Source organism: Erpetoichthys calabaricus, chromosome 7 (genome assembly GCF_900747795.2).
Source record: "Erpetoichthys calabaricus chromosome 7, fErpCal1.3, whole genome shotgun sequence".
NCBI classification, from domain to species: domain Eukaryota; kingdom Metazoa; phylum Chordata; class Cladistia; order Polypteriformes; family Polypteridae; genus Erpetoichthys; species Erpetoichthys calabaricus.
The window spans coordinates 74503364-74520434 of record NC_041400.2 but is presented as its reverse complement, the minus strand read 5'-3'; the positions used below and the strand labels follow the sequence as shown (position 1 = coordinate 74520434).

Below are 17071 nucleotides of genomic sequence, written 5' to 3'. Positions count from 1 at the left end.
GTACTGTACAGTAGACGGGTTTACCTTTACATTCTGTTTTTAGGTAATGTATTAAGGTAAATTTTTAGATAATGTATTATTATTATTAATCTGAGTTTGCAACGAAGTTAAAGTGCTTTGGGGGCATACTGTATTTAGGGTTTAAACTATAAAAATAGGCATTTAAAAGGCATTTTTTAACCACATCCAAAAGTTGCGGTTTTTCACAATTCGCGGGTGCTCTAGGAACATAACCACCATGAATTTTGGTGGTGTACTGTATATTATATATAAAATAAAATACAACATCTGTATTTCTGTCAGTTTTTCACGAGAGAACTACTCAACGGATTTAGATCGGGTTTTTTTCTATAATTTGCTTGAACATTCCAGTTGATCTTGCGACTTTCATTGCGCGAAGTATTATAGTTTGGTTGCAGCACCGATTTATTGGTGTGAATCTGAGAGACATGCTGCAGACCGAGGGGAGAGAGAGGTGGGACCTCAGGAGTAGGGAGCCGGGCGGGGCCATCTTCATTCACATGCCAGCCTCCGTTCGAGTTGCTCTACCTCTCGCCATGTGTTGGAGTGTACCTTGCCCCGCTTAGCTAGCGTTACCTGTTTCTTCATCAGACATTGTCATCCAGAGATTGTTTAAAAGTAATGTTTGGTGTTTTTGAGAGAGAGAAATCACAGCTACGTATGTTTTAGAGGGTACCTGCTCATTGGCAGAGTTATCACGGTCACATGCTCTTCTCCCCTTGTGGGGGATGCTCTCGTCAGAGCTGAACACGATCAGATACAGTGCTAACGTTTGATGTTGGAGCATACCTGCCTTCAACTTGTTCAGAGATACCTTGCCAACTGTCTTTTGGCAAAGAGATTCTCGCCCCGATAGCAAAACCAAAAATATTGTATATCAAGCCCTCGGATACGAAAGCTATCAATTATAAAGTCTTCTCAATACAAATTTATAACTTTTTTTTAATTGATTTTTAAAGTTTGTCATGTTTTCACTACTACGCGGGCAGAGCTGGCAGAGCTGGCGGGGCCGGGGGGGAGGTGTTGGGGTGGGCTGCTAATGGGCGGACAGCTAGTACTGTATATGACAAATTTGGAATCCCCAGTCAGTTTATAACATGTTTTATGTGGATAGTAAAGTGGAAGGTCCAGAGAGAAATCCATGCAAACTCCACACAGACAAGCACTGGGTGTGGGATACTTTTCAAAATTTATTGTTCTGCACTAACGCTATGGTTTGCATTAATGGAGCTCACTTGTTACATTAAAAGGTACTAAAATATAAATATATAAACAATGTTTTGAACACAGTCTTTAGTTTGCATTCTTACTTAAAAGCTAACTTTAAAAACCACTTTAGCTTTCTCTCCACTCTCACAGTATCAAAGGCCATCAAATAACTATGGCTGGATATTTTTTCATTTTTAAATTCCACTGTTATTAACAGCTATCGGCTAGTATTAGAGAGTATTAAAGAATCGCACCACCTGTTCCACTCTCCATTGTCCTTGTGTTACAGACCAGCAAACTTTAAAATGAGTATACAGAGAGTGGCAGCCTTTTCAGCAGCTCCGTGTATGACTGTATATGTATGTGTACTTTTCTACTTTTATTTTTCTATTTTTATTTATTGATCACTCCTACTACTTTATTTTATGTGGATTCGTTCCCTGGACACACTTACTTTTACAACGTGGGCATGGATTTTTACACGCCGAGACTCGCCTGTTCAAGTACTCAACTTCGAGCGCTGAGAACAAATGCCAGTGCCGGTGTGGTTCCATATTTACCCGACGAGGTAAGAAGGCGGTATCGTGGCAGCAGAGCCGGCACTAAGCTAAAAATGAAGCGGCTTGCGAGAAAGTGGTGTTTCAAGCCTTCGGTGCCTTCTGTGATTCTGGGGAATGTGAACTCAATCTCAAATAAGATTGACGAACTGGCTGCGCTGGTGAAAAATGTCAGGACCTACAGAGAATGCAGTTTGTTGTGTTTTTGCGAAACCTGGCTAAATAACACCATCCCAGATGCCAACGTGGAGCTACCCGGGTTTAGCACAGTTAGAGCGGACAGAGATGCAAGTACCTGTGGGAAGCACAAAGGAGGAGGACTCGCTCTCTATGTTAATACACGGTGGTGTAACTCTGGACATGTTAACATCAAAATCTCCACTTGCTGCAGGGATATCGAACTGTTGGCCATAAGTTTACGTCCCTACTATTTGCCCAGAGAGTTTGGACATGTCATTGTTGTCATCGTGTACATCCCTCCTCGGGCGGACGTGGAGTCAGCGAGTGACATCATCCATTCTGCTGTTGCTAAGTTACAAACGCAGCACCCTGAGGCGCTTGTGCTAATCGCTGGAGACTTTAACCATGTGACGCTGGACAAAACATTACCTGCATTCTCCCAGTATGTGGATTGTAACACCCGGGGAAATAAGACTATTGATTTACTGTATGCAAACGTTAAAGACGCATACAGCGCCACCCCGCTGCCTGCGCTTGGGAAAGCAGATCATAACCTGGTTCTGCTTCAGCCTCACTATAAACCAAAAGTGAGAGTCCTACCTGTAACCACACGATCATTCAGGAAGTGGACCCCGGAGGCTGAGAATACTCTGAAAGAATGTTTTGGAACTACAGACTGGGATATCCTGCAGGGATCTCATAGTGAGAAAATTGAGGAAGTTGTTGACTGCACTACTGACTACATCAACTTCTGTATGGACATTGTAGTTCCAGTAAGAACAGTACGCTGCTATGCTAACAACAAGCCATGGATTACAAGTGACATCAAGGGCCTTTTGAACCAGAAGAAAAGGGCTTTTAAAGACGGTGAACAGCATGAGCTCAAGCGCGTGCAGAAGGAACTCCGAGTCCAGCTCAGGGCGGCGAAGGAGCAGTACAGGAGAAAGCTGGAGCAGAAGTTGCAGAATAACAGCATGAAGGAAGTGTGGGATGGGATGAAGATCATCACTGGCTGCAGCTCGAAGCGGGGTACCACCATCGAGAGACGTGAAGAGAGGAAACCAAATGAACAACTTCTTTAACAGGTTTGACCACCCTAACCCACTCTCACTCTCACCTCGGAGTATTGCACCCTCCACACATCCTTCTGCTGATACCAGCATAGGAAAGACATCCCCACCCATAATTACAACAGCGCAAGTGAGCAGAGAGCTGAGGAGACTTCGTGCCAGCAAAGCAGCGGGTCCAGATGGAGTATTGCCACGACTGCTGAAGGTCTGTGCATCGGAGCTAGGGGGTCCTCTACAGCGCATCTTCAACCTGAGCCTGGAACAGGGGAGAGTCCCGAGGCTTTGGAAAACATCTTGTATCACCCCAGTCCCAAAGGTATCACGTCCTAGTGAGCTGAATGACTTTCGGCCTGTTGCTCTGACATCACATGTGATGAAGACCATGGAGAGGCTGCTGCTTCACCACCTTAGGCCACAGGTTCAACACGCCCTTGACCCTCTGCAGTTTGCATATCAGGAGAAGGTGGGAGCGGAGGATGCCATCATCTACATGCTACACCGATCCCTCTCTCACTTGGACAGAGGCAGTGGTGCTGTAAGAATTATGTTTCTAGACTTCTCTAGCGCCTTCAACACAATCCAACCTCTGCTCCTTAGGGACAAGCTGACAGAGATGGGATTAGATTCATTCCTAGTTGCATGGATTGTGGACTATGTTAAAGACAGACCTCAGTATGTGCGTCTTGGGAACTGCACGTCTGACATTGTGGTCAGCAACACAGGAGTGCCACAGGGGACTGTACTTTCTCCGGTCCTGTTCCGCCTATATACATCGGACTTCCAATACAACTCGGAGTCCTGCCATGTGCAAAAGTTCGCTGATGACACTGCTATCGTGGGCTGCATCAGGAATGGGCTGGAGGAGGAGTATAGGGACCTAATCAATGACTTTTTTAAATGGTGTGACTCAAACCACCTACACCTGAACACCAGCAAAACCAAGGAGCTGGTGGTGGATTTTAGGAGGCCCAGACCCCTCATTGACCCAGTGATCATCAAAGGTGACTGTGTGCAGATGGTGCAGACCTATAAATATCTGGGAGTGCAGCTGGATGATAAATTAGACTGGACTGCCAATACTGATGCGCTGTGCAAGAAAGGACAGAGCCGGTTATACTACCTTAGAAGGCTGGCGTCCTTCAACATCTGCAATAAGATGCTGCAGATGTTCTATCAGACAGTTGTGGCGAGCGCCCTCTTCTACGCGGTGGTGTGCTGGGGAGGCAGCATTAAGAGGAAAGACGCCTCACGCCTGGACAAACTGGTGAGGAAGGCAAGCTCTATTGTTGGCATGGAGCTAGACAGTTTAACATCTGTGGCAGAGCGAAGGGCGCTCAGCAGGCTCCTATCAATTATGGAGAATACACTGCATCCACTTAATTGTATCATCTCCAGACAGAAGCGCAGCTTCAGCGACAGACTGCTGTCACTGTCCTGCTCCACTGACAGATTGAGGAGATCGTTCCTCCCCCAAACTATGCGACTCTTTAATTCCACCCGGGGGGGTAAACGTTAACATTTAACATTATACATAGTTATTGTCTGTTTTTGACCTGCATTATTATCATTCTTTAATTTAATATTATTTATTGTATCAGTATGCTGCTGCTGAAGAATGTGAATTTCCCATTGGGATTAGTAAAGTATCTATCTCTATCTATCTCTATCTATCTCTATCTATCTAATTGTAATGGTGGGCATCAACATCATGTAGTTATTATTGTGCGGAGTAGGAGGAGTGTAAAGGGGAGTAGTTGGGGTCGGATGTATGGCTCTCTTGTTTATTATGACGCTTGGTTTTTTATGTAAATTGAATGTGTATATTGTTTTGTTAATGTTTTTGTCACTGTTTAAAATAAAGGTCATTTAAAAAAAAAAAAAAAAATCTATCTATCTATCTATCTATCTATCTATCTATCTATCTATCTATCTATCTATCTATCTATCTATCTATCTATCTATCTATCTATCTATCTATCTATCACAGTTTAATTATATTAGTGCCTTGCTACCCTTACCATCCCCAGCTAATTATTGGTATAAATAAGTCACTATTTTCTGTATTTTTATGGAACAAAAAAGGACTGGCACTTAAACATCCAACTGTAATAAGAAATGGGGCAATGCAAGAAATACTGTTATCAAACCCGGAACTCTTATCACTGAGCCTTTGCATTGAATCCTGTTTTGAACTGTATGTTACCTTTTGATAATCCTTCTTTTGGCTGCTACATGAACACAGTGTTGCTCATTCCGGACCGCTTTCTGCTCTGCCTGTCACCTTGGGAAGATTAAATCTCAGATATTACATCTTGACTCAACATTTTCTTATGCTTTAAGTTATTTAGCATAAGGTGGAAGGAGGCATCTCCAAACTCCTCTTCGTTTATAATCCAGCTCTGTGTATTAGAGGTAACTGGTTGTCCAGCATGAATGACTGTTGTCTTTGCTCATGTCAGTCCTTAAGGTCCATCTATGACATCCCTTCAATGTTCTTTTTTTATCTCCATCTTAGATTAGACTTTAAAGCCTGTAAAATCTCTTTATCTTCTCTATGTTCCCCAGCCCATAATCAAATTGTATACCTCATTATCTCTGTTTATGAAGCCAGTATCAGCCTTATAAACACTTTGTGACATGTCTCACACCATACTCTGCATATCCAGTCAATTTGGCAATATAATCTATGCATGACCCTTTCTCTCCAAAGGTGTGTTCTTTTTAAACCTTATCGTTTCTGCTAGAAACCCTAAACTCCATACACTCAATAGAATTTTGTACACAGATTATATTGCATGTAAAAGATTTATTATGTGCTTTGCCTTGGATCCTTTTTGCCTTTTGTGTCAATCTGGGGCAGTAGGCATTTTTCATCACAAGTTTTGGGAATACCCTTTCACAACTACTTTTTAGTGCAGCGCTGTCTCTCTTTTCTCTCCCCCACTCTTGTAATCAATATTCTTCTCTTAACTTATCATTTTCCTCTGCTTGATATTCCCCACTTATTTAATCTTCTCCAACAGAGATTATTCTTTCTTGGCTCACTTGCTGCTAAATTCACTTTAATAGTCTGTTTTAAGTTTATAGGGAGTCTGTGGGCAACTTCATTACAAATTAACTGTCAATAAATTTTTATATTTTCTTTTACTTTTTTTAATAAACATCTTTATGACAGAAAAAAACACAGTTTTGGTTTATGCCTTGGAGAGTGAGTACAGCTGGTAATAATTCATTAATAATAATAATAATAATAATAATTCATTACATTTATATAGCGCTTTTCTCAGTACTCAAAGCGCTATCCACACAGGGAGGAACCGGGAAGCGAACCCACAATCATCCACAGTCTCCTTACTGCAAAGCAGCAGCACTACCACTGCGCCACCTACACCACTAGACACAAAGCAGGAAACTATTTTTTTTGTTTTTTTTGCTTTTACGAAGTTGTGTTCATTATATACAGTATACCCTTTGTGTAATTTATTGTTTTGTAATGTGTAATTCATTGGCACAGAGGTGCAGTGTTGTCTCAGTGAAGAGACCAGGGTTCCCATTCCAGATCCTTCTTGCGAGGTGTTCCGTGTTTCCTCCCACAGTCCAAAGACATGCAGGTTAGGTGAAATTGCAATGCTAATTTGTGTGTGTTTGTGTGTGTCTGTTCACCCTGTGATGGACTAGCTCCCTGTCCAGGGGGTTGTTACTGCCTTGTGCTCTATGCTTACTGGGACAGGTTCCAGCACCCCATGACCCTGCTCAGGATTAAGCAGGCTTAGAAGTGGTATGGTATACATATCTCCATTTAGTGTTTTCATATTCAGCAGAATCAGGTAAAATACTAGGTTATTTTGAACAATTTAAAAAAATGATCAAATTGTTTAGCCCTATATTAATCCCTGTTACATCTTCTAATTTAAATAAACTAATTTTGTAAATTTTAGTAATAAACTACAAATGTGTATCTTTGTCACTCCACTTCTGAAATTAAATGCAGTGGAAAAATGTTACTGGCTCACTATGTTTGAACCCTGGGTTGATTCATGACTCTAAGATAAATCCCATGTGGAGTTTAGCTGTTTTCCGCAATTTATACAATGAACTTTCCAGCATGCTGTGTGTCATAAAATCCTTAGTAAGTCTTGCATGTAATTATTATTAGAATAACTAGAAAACAAGAGTTTGATTGAAGAGAGAACATGACTGATTAGGGAAAAGATATCAAAGAAAAAGCAAATCTAGTATGAAATATGAAGGAGTTTGTATAGCCAAGGAAGTGAACATGTACTTAGAAAACGCTACTCTAATAATCCGGCTCATTGGAGGCCTACGTACAACAATTGCAGACAAGTAATTTTAAATTAATATGACTGTTTTGCTCAAAAAAATCTCTTTAAACCCTGGAGCTTTGCTGTGTATGGTTTATTTTCAAATATACTATATCTCATAAGACTTTGCTAAAAACGTGTTTTAATGAAATATATATGCAATAAATGATAGATAAGGAATAAAGCACGGACTGTGTTATTTCTGTTTCTGACTGTGTTATTTCTGTTTCTGGTCAATGTCCTTGAGTGGTTATGAGGGGAAAATATTATGCCAAAACCACAGGTAAAAAAAACTATAGTAGTTTAAGAATACAAACATATTGCTTTAAAAAATAAATTTGATTAGCTCTATACAATTTTTTTTTTTTTTTTTTTTTTTCCCCATGACACTGAAAGTGGGTATAGAAAATGGGAAACTGAATGGAGATATGCAAAAGCAGTTGGTAAATTGTAATGCTTTTTTTTTTTTTCTTTTTTTTTTTCTTTCCCTTAGCTGATGGTACCTCAGATGACATTGATGTAATTCTTAGGAAACTGTTTGCTGACCTGGCTTTTGTGAAGGAACATGTTCTGATGAGCACAAACTCTATTAACTGGTTCCGGATCTTGGTACAAATGGCACACTTTTTTTATGGTTATTTTCAATGTGTATCACCCCAGGAAGTATCCTCTCTGCCACCTTTGGAAATGGTGGTGCCCACTGGAGGAGCAGGAAACATAACAGGTACTAATTCCATTAACTTTTGGCTCAGTTTTTAGTATATTAAAAAATACAATATAACATAAATGGACCATGCTGACCACAAAAACACCATCCAATATACACACAAAAGTATATATATGATATGGGTGTGTGTGTATATTATATATTATCCATCCATCCACCCTCTTCCGCTTATCCAAGGTCGGGTCGCGGGGGCAGCAGGTTGAGCGGAGATGCCCAGACTTCCCTCTCCCGGCCACTTCTTCTAGCTCTTCCGGGGGAATCCCAAGGCATTCCCAGGCCAGCCGGGAGACATAGTCCCTCCAGCGTGTCCTGGGTCTTCCCTGGGGCCTCCTTCGGTTGGACATGCCCGGAACACCTCACCAGGGAGGCGTCCAGGAGGCATCCTGATCAGATGCCCGAGCCACCTCATCTGACTCCTCTCGATGCGGAGGAGCAGCGGCTCTACTCTGAGCCCCTCCCGGATGACTGAGCTTATCACCCTATCTTTAAGGGAAAGCCCAGATACCCTGCGGAGGAAACTCATTTCAGCCGCTTGTATTCGCAATCTCGTTCTTTCGGTCACTACCCATAGCTCATGACCATAGGTGAGGGTAGGAGCATAGATCGACTGGTAAATTGAGAGCTACGCCTTGCGGCTCAGCACCTTTTTCACCACGACAGACCGATGCAGAGCCCACATTACTGCAGATGCCGCACCAATCCGCCTGTCAATCTCACGCTCCATTCTTCCCTCACTCGTGAACAAGACCCTTGTGGACACTTTTTCTATGGTGTCGTTTCTCGTGACTGAAGACAGAGAGATATATTTAAAGTTAGTAAAAATCTTTTATTCAAACACATCAGGCAGAGGTAAAGTGACAGAGAAGCGCAGTCCCAGGACACCGCCCTTCATCTGCCCCCCGGCCAGGGTATTCCAAAGTTTTTATAGAGCTTTGTCTTGTGATTTCATTACACAAGTACTGCAAAACAACAACAACGGTTAGTTCCTTAAAACAATATATAAAAGCTAAGCTTTTTCTTATATCTCTAACTAAGCATTTTCTTACTGTCTCCAATATTAGCCAAAGACAAATGTCATGTACCCCCTGCGACCTTGTGACTTCTTCACCCTGTCTCATTTTACTTTGAGGAAGTTAACCTAGAAAACAGTTTGAATCATATAGAAACTGATTTTGTTGAGCCCTTGCACAATATATTTTTGTCAGTTCATAGCCAGAGCTTGCAAGCATTGCTGAAATGAAAGTTTTTAGTCACCAAATACACAGAGTACAAGGTGCTCAGTAGAACATCTTTCTTCTACACTCCCCCCTTTTGAACAGACAAAAATATAGGTTAGATAGGAGCAGAACGGGAAAGAATAGGAGAAGGGGAAGGAGTAGAAGTAGAGGAGGAAGAGAATTGGAGCATTCGCTCCTCGTGTAACATATAAGCCTTAGCCATGGAAGCAGTGAAATATTTGGACACAGTAGAAAAGGAGGATGAAAGAGTAGAAACATTCATTATTTTAACAAGAGTTTGTTGTGAATCAGGAGGAAAGGTAGAAGAAAGCTGGCAAGTTTTAGTAGCATGGGAATTATTAGTAACCTTAATTTGAAAAAAATCCTAGTGGATCAGAACCACTTGCGTATGCGGCTAAAACATAAGTTCCTGAATCCTGCGAAGAGGGATCTTTTAAAGTAATAATCAAAGGGTTACAATGGTTCTCAGCACAGTCGTGAGGGGCGTGTCCTTTTATAATAGAAAATCGAGTCTTTAGGCCATACTGTGTGGCCTGCCAGGGTTCATAACCCCAGTCGTGTGGTCCTGTATTTGCAAACACATCACTCCAGAAGGCACATTCAGAGTCAGATGAATCAAAACTTGAATCAGAGTCATAATAAGGGTAGCTCACACAGACATATTTTGTCAAACTCTTCCCATTGTTCTTGTTTGCCACTACAGGGGACAATTACACAAAAGTCAACCTGGAATGAGGCAGTCTTCCCCACCTGGAAAGTCAATGTCACTCGTAAAATGGATAATGGAAGGAAGAACAGTAAAACTGTAATCAAAATGAGTATGAATGTTAGGGATGCCATCTTTTGCAGTGTGAAGCGTGAATCCAGACGGGCAATCCTTCAACTTTCACAGCGTGTGGCGTGGACAGAAGAACTTGGAACGGTCCTCTCCACCTAGGCTGATGCCAGTGTTTCCTCCAAGTGTCTCGAACCAGGATCCAGGTGCCCAAGGGAATTGGTGAATCCTTAGAAGGTGGGCTGGTCCTCCAGGCCTGATTAACCTGCTGGTGGACTTCCTTCAACGAGGTTCGGAGACCTGCAAGACTAGAGAGAAGATCATTGTCCACAGTATGCAAACTCACATTACCTATAACCATGCCAACGGGCATGGGACGTCCGGTCAGAATTTCAAACGGCGATAGTCCCAATTGTCGGTGTGTCCGTCCTCCCAATCCCATTAAAGCCAAGGGTAGTGCATCCGGCCATGATAAATTAGTTTGTTCACAAATTTTTGCGAGCTTAGCTTTTAAGGTGCCATTGCATCATTCTACGATGCCTCCGCTTTGGGGATGGTATTTACAATAATGGTGCACATTAATTTGGAGCCAGGTGGTTAATTCATTTATAATGGAATTCACAAAGTGAGTGCCATTATCTGTTTGTAACTTTTGAGGGATACCCCATCTTGGAATAATCTCTTTAATTAGTGCTTTAGCTACTGTTTTGGCATCGTTGTGTTTTGAAGGGAAAGCTTCTACCCATCGGGAGAACACATCAGCAATTACTAGACAATAACGGTATCCTTTAGACGGGGTTAGTTCAATGAAATCCATTTGAAGATGTTCAAACGGACACATTGAGTTAGGGGTAACGGCGGGACTTACCTGGGTGCCCTTTCCTACATTAAACTTCTGACATAATGCACAGCGTCTGCAAAATTGCTCTGCATATGTAGAGAAACCTACAGCTTCCCAATGTTTTTCAACATCTCGAACCATGGCATCTCTACCTGCGTGATCGAGACCATGAGCTATTTTTGCCATTCCTGGGAAACAGGCTTTTGGGAGAAAAGGTTTGTTAGTGTGTTTATGAGTCCAGACTCCATCAGAAAGGGATCCTTCTTTGGACCATTTTCTTTTTTCGGTGTCCGTGGCTGCACTCTGTAAAGAAATAATTTGGTTATCAGGGCCCTGGTCATTTCTCTGTTGGAATAAAGAAATTGGTGTGTTATTATATGCAGCCTTTTTAGCAAAATGGTCAGCTAATTCATTTCCTTTGCTAACAGGATCCTGTTTTCCTGTGTGGGCTTGACATTTAACAATTGCTAGCTTCGATGGTTTGGTTATGGCTTCTAAAAGAGATTCGATCAATTTCTGATGTTGTATGGGTTTGCCAGTACTGGTCTTAAATCCCCTTAGTTTCCATGATCATGGCAGACTCCAAAAGCATACCTGGAATCCGTATAAATTGTTACGATCTTTCCTTCGGACAGCTGACACGCTCGAGTGAGTGCTACGAGTTCAGCTGCTTGTGCACTTAAGCTTGATGGAATTCGATTTGCTTCCAGCAGGCGGTCCCCTTGGACCACTGCGTAACTGGTCGAGGGTGCTCCGTTTTCTAATCTTAAAGAGCATCCATCCACAAAAATTATTTCTCCAATTTCGAAGGGTGTTTCCTGTAGATCTACTCTAGGTTTTACAACCTTTGCTATTTCATCATGACAATTATGTGGTTCACCTTCATTTTCGGTTGGAAGGAGGGTGGCAGGATTTAAAGTAGAGCATCTTTCTATTGTAACATTTGACAAAGTACAGAGTACATTCTGATAGTGTATTGCCCTAGCAGTGGTGAGATGCGAGGTTTTAGCCTGTATTAATATGGAATGTACAGCATGAGGTACTTGTACTGTAAGGGGGCTCATGAGAACTACATCCGTGCTTGCTAATACAGCTTCTGTTGTTGCAGCCACAGCACGAAGGCACGGAGGAAGCGCTGCGGCTACTGGATCCAGTTTTTTAGAAAAATAGGCCACCGGTCTCTGTTTATCCCCATGCAGCTGCGTTAATACTGCATTCATGAATCCCTGCTTTCCGTCCACGAACAAAGTGAATGGACGAGAATGATCAGGTAAACCAAGCGCAGGCGCAGAAAGAAGAGCAGTTTTTTAAGTCACGGAAAGCCATCTCGGCCTGTTCATTCCATTGGACCTGGCCCGAAAGAGGAATGCCAGGTGTATTAGCCAATTGTTGCAACGGCTGTGCTCTTTCAGTAAAATTTAGAACCCACTGTCTGCAGTAGCCTAGAATGCCCAATACAGACATAACCTGTTGTTTTGTGACAGGTCTGGGGAGATTTTGAATGGTGTTAATGCGATCGCTAGAGAGAGCTCTTGTTCCACAAGTGATGTCATGACCTAGGTACTTTACAGTTGTTTGAATTAACTGCAGCTTAGCTTTAGAAACTTTATGGCCATTGTCCCCCAGATACAACAATAACTTCTGGGTATCTAGTGCACAGTCCTCTTTATTCTTGCTACATAGCATTATATCATCTACATACTGTATTAATATACTACCTCTGTCTGGCCAAAAGCCTTCTAAATTTTGAGCAAGGGCTTGTCCATATACACAAGGGGCTTCAGTCTATCCCTGAGGCATGACGGTCCATGTCCAGCGGCGGTTTTGAAAAGTAAAAGCAAACCAAAATTGAGAATCAGGATGTACAGGGATGGAAAATAACGAGCAGAGGGAGGGATTGTAGAAAGAATAGTGGAAGGATTAGGGACGATAGGAGCCCTAGGGAAGACGGCAGAATTGACTTGTCGCAAATCTTGTACGAAACGCCATGAACCATCAGCCTTTTTTACAGGTAAAATAGGGGAATTAACTGGAGAGTATTTAATTGGAATAGTGGCATCGCGTTTTACGAGATCAGAATGTACGGCGGAAATGCCAGCCTCTGCTTCGGGAGACAGAGGATACTGGGCACGGTGCGGGCGGAAGGAGGATTTCGGGTGGATCACCAGAGGCTCACAATGGGCTATCCTTCCATAATCATTCTTTCCCTGTGACCACAGTGAATCAGGGAGCATAGATAACCAAGAAGGGGAAGTGGTTTGCAATGAAAAAGCAAAAGAGGAAGGGCGGCACAAAGCACGATTTACTAAAAAATCAGTTTGAAGCACCACTTTAGTTATCAAATGGTCTGAAGTATCAAAAATACCTGGAGCAACAGGTAACCAATCTGTTCTATTAAGACATTGTTCTACCCATGGTCCTATTTCCACCCATTTAACAGTGCGTGATTAGGCTAAGGAAATATGAGGCACTGAGCCGCCTAGATAGAAAATATTCTGTGAGCATGTGAGATGGACAGAAGCAGCTGCCTTTGTGGATGAAATAAAAATACAGGGATGTGAAGGGTTTCGGGGCAAGTACCCGAAGTAAGGAAAGATTCTAGCCAGGGGGTGTCTACTTCTGCAGGAAAATATTGGGCAGTGCAATGTAAGGTGTCAGGGACTTGGAGATGGGGAAACAAGCAGGAGGGGAAGGAGTGTAGGGCTTTAAGAAGGATGGTGAGAGGGCTGTGAGGGGGGGGGGGGGATTTGGCACAGGAGCTTTGGGGTTGAACAGAAAAATCCTTGTTCAGTCATAGAAAATAGAGAGAGAAAGTTTTGTCATGAGATCCCTTCCTAAAAGGTTAACTGGACAGAGCTGTTTTAAAAAGAAATCGGTGCAGTAAAGTATGTCCTCCAGGACGTGACTGAACTTGAAGGGGTTTGGAAACTTGGAGAAGGTGAGGTTGTCCAGAGGCAGTAAGCACAGTAACAGTCTCGTTCGAGGCAGGGACCTTTGCCAGCGAGAGGGTAGATCGAGTGGCTCCTGTGTCCACGAGGAAAACAGTTTCAGTGCCATTCACCATTAAAGTCAATAATGCAATTGCGGTGGAAGTGTCCCATTTCACCACACCCGAAACAAGCATAAGGTGTAGCGTTTGGATCTGGACGGGGAGGCAACTGAGTGGGTGATCCACTTGGATTAGGTAACATATATCCGCGACCTCGTCCCCGTCCACGCCCTTGTCCCCGGAAAAATCCTCCACGTCCACGACTTCTGCCGGGAGTGGCCCCACCAGTGTAATAGTTCATTTGTGCTGCAATCAGCTTTTTGTCTGGGTGTCTGACTCTTTCTGCTTTCTCTGTCGTTCAGCATGCGCTGTGTGACGTTTTACTTCCTGAAACGCGGCAGCCTCCCATCCAATACAGGAGGTGCGTACTTTATTTTGAATGTCACTTCGCAGATCAGACACGAAAAGGGGAACTGCAGCTTTACTGCAATTGTCTGGATTGTCTAAGCCAGAGTGATTTGTTATTAAATCTTGAACACGATGTGCCCATTCGTCTACTGTCTCGTCCTTCTTTTTCTGTTTGGCAGCCGAGATAAGAGACCAGTCTGTGCCTTTCTTATACTTGTCCTTAATATTGTTTTAGCACGTTCCCATTGCAATAAAGGGACCTTCATCCCGGCCCTGAGGCAACGCCTTGTTCCACTGCCACGGGTTTCCGTTATGTTGTCCATGATTTACAGTTGCCCATGTGGTGAGAAGCTTTCTCCGCAGCACCTGAGTCCATTCTGTGGCATTGGGCTTATACATATCATACAGCTGCTGCAATTGTTCTATGAAATTTTTTTTTTTTTTTTTTTTTTTTTAACCCACCGATGACTTTGGGATCAGGCAATTCGGACACAACGTCCTTCAGCTCTTGAATGTCCCAGTTACGATGTATCATTACAGTAGTGGGGTTATTGGCTCCTGCAGGTTTCATTGAATCATGTCGGGGGGTTTGGGATCTCAATCAGGGGGCATTTGAATAAGGGGCCTGGGGGTTTGGGGGACTTTAAGGGGGATTGAAAGGTGGTGTTTTGATTAGGGGGCTGATGGAATAGGGTTTGACTTCTAGTGCGTTGTGAAATGGAGGTTCTAGGATCGTGAAACCCACCCGCCGCACCCATTACGTTACTTTTGTCATCCCCCGGATCAGTGTGTAATGAGGGATCATAATGATATTCTTCAAAGAAACCAGACCCCGAGGGATCATCTTTTAATTCTGGTGCGGTGGGCGCTGGAGGAGAAGGTGGGGGCTGTGGATGTGGATAGTGTAGGAAAGGTGGGGGAGCAAGATATAACGGGTCTTTTTTCTCACTCTCTTCCGCTTCTCATTCGACTGTGGTCCCAAATCTGCTTGCACTTTCTGTGATGCTATAAATAACTATTCTTTTTCCTTTCTGGTTTTAACTTTCCGCGGCCAATAATTCATTTCTGTACTGCCTTATAATAAATAGAGGCTTTAATAACCAACTCCCATCTGTCATACATAACACGGACCTTTGTTACAACATCCTCGTACATTTCTACATACAACATCCTTGTGCATTTCTACATAATATTTTCCTAATTTCCTGTTTCTCACTCATCTAACCCCCACTGTGCTTATTCCACGTCCTACATGCTTTCTTGAAATCTAAACCTGTATTCTTTTCTATGAATTTTCTAGGTGATCCATTTTTACGTGGCGTCTGCTGATCCTCCGAAAATAATCCTTCCAACATAAATGATTTCGGGCCCTCAGAGCGTCGACTAGCAGGCTTACTGTTATAAGTTCCCATTATGTCCCCTTGTTCTTCCTGAGTCCTGTATTAATTTTCCAACTATGTACTGATTCGCCTAATCCCTTGTACGTATGAATTAGCGAGGTATTAAGTGTGCCACTCACTGTTCCCTCACCTTCCCTTTTTTTAGTCCCAAGGGGAGACACTAGCTATCGGTCCTGTCCCAGTTCCCAGGAGAACACGGTATTTCCCTATTTGTATGTAGATTTATTTATCCCGTCCTAACAGTAAACCTGCAAGATCTGTGCTCTTTTCTATTTATATTTCCATCCACCCCATTACACGTTCCGTTAGCCTGTCCTCTCACATCCCCGGATTCCAGCTCAGGTGACTTCGTGTCCGATTCGGTTCAGCAGAATACTACATCAATACGTCCAGCCGAGTCTAGGATATGGGTGAGGCCAGTATCCCTTCGTCAGACCTTTCGTATGCGTCAAACTGCTTGGGTCAAGTCTCCATCACCTTAAGCAACCCGTTGAGATATGAGTATGACTAGACGGCCAACAGGAAACTCGCCCTCCCAGGCGGTTGGAAATCCCCGAAACTTACCCCAGCCTGGAAGTGTTTAAACTCTGTCTGGAAATCCGTTCAGTCACCGTGGATGTAGCCAAAGAGGAGACCGGAGGCTCCTCTCGCAGGAGCCCTCTCAGGACAGGGCAGTCCTAAGTTTTGCCGGAGCTGCTTACTCTGCTGCCGGAGCTCAGATTGACGGCAGTCCGCTGGTAAGACGGATCACTGAGGTGGTCCCGCTCGAGGAGTCAGCCAGTCGTCTCCTGCCCCACGTTGGGCGCCAGAAAACTGTGGACACTTTTTCTATGGTGTCGTTTCTCGTGACTGAAGACAGAGAGATATATTTAAAGTTAGTAAAAATCTTTTATTCAAACACATCAGGCAGAGGTAAAGTGACAGAGAAGCGCAGTCCCAGGACACCGCCCTTCATCTGCCCCCCGGCCAGGGTATTCCAAAGTTTTTATAGAGCTTTGTCTTGTGATTTCATTACACAAGTACTGCAAAACAACAACAACGGTTAGTTCCTTAAAACAATATATAAAAGCTAAGCTTTTTCTTATATCTCTAACTAAGCATTTTCTTACTGTCTCCAATATTAGCCAAAGACAAATGTCATGTACCCCCTGCGACCTTGTGACTTCTTCACCCTGTCTCATTTTACTTTGAGGAAGTTAACCTAGAAAACAGTTTGAATCATATAGAAACTGATTTTGTTGAGCCCTTGCACAATATATTTTTGTCAGTTCATAGCCAGAGCTTGCAAGCATTGCTGAAATGAAAGTTTTTAGTCACCAAATACACAGAGTACA

The 17071-nt window shown here is 43.0% G+C and overlaps 1 protein-coding gene across 3 annotated transcripts in view; it reads left to right on the top strand.

The window, feature by feature from the left end:
• thnsl2 (threonine synthase-like 2) overlaps window positions 1–17071 on the top strand; it is a 95375-nt gene that overhangs the window by 13536 nt on the left and 64768 nt on the right. For all 3 annotated transcript variants that reach the window (XM_051930132.1, XM_051930130.1, XM_051930131.1), the window contains exon 5: window positions 7853–8083. In XM_051930132.1, coding sequence (XP_051786092.1) covers window positions 7853–8083 — 231 coding nt within the window. The remainder of the gene's footprint in view (window positions 1–7852; window positions 8084–17071) is intronic.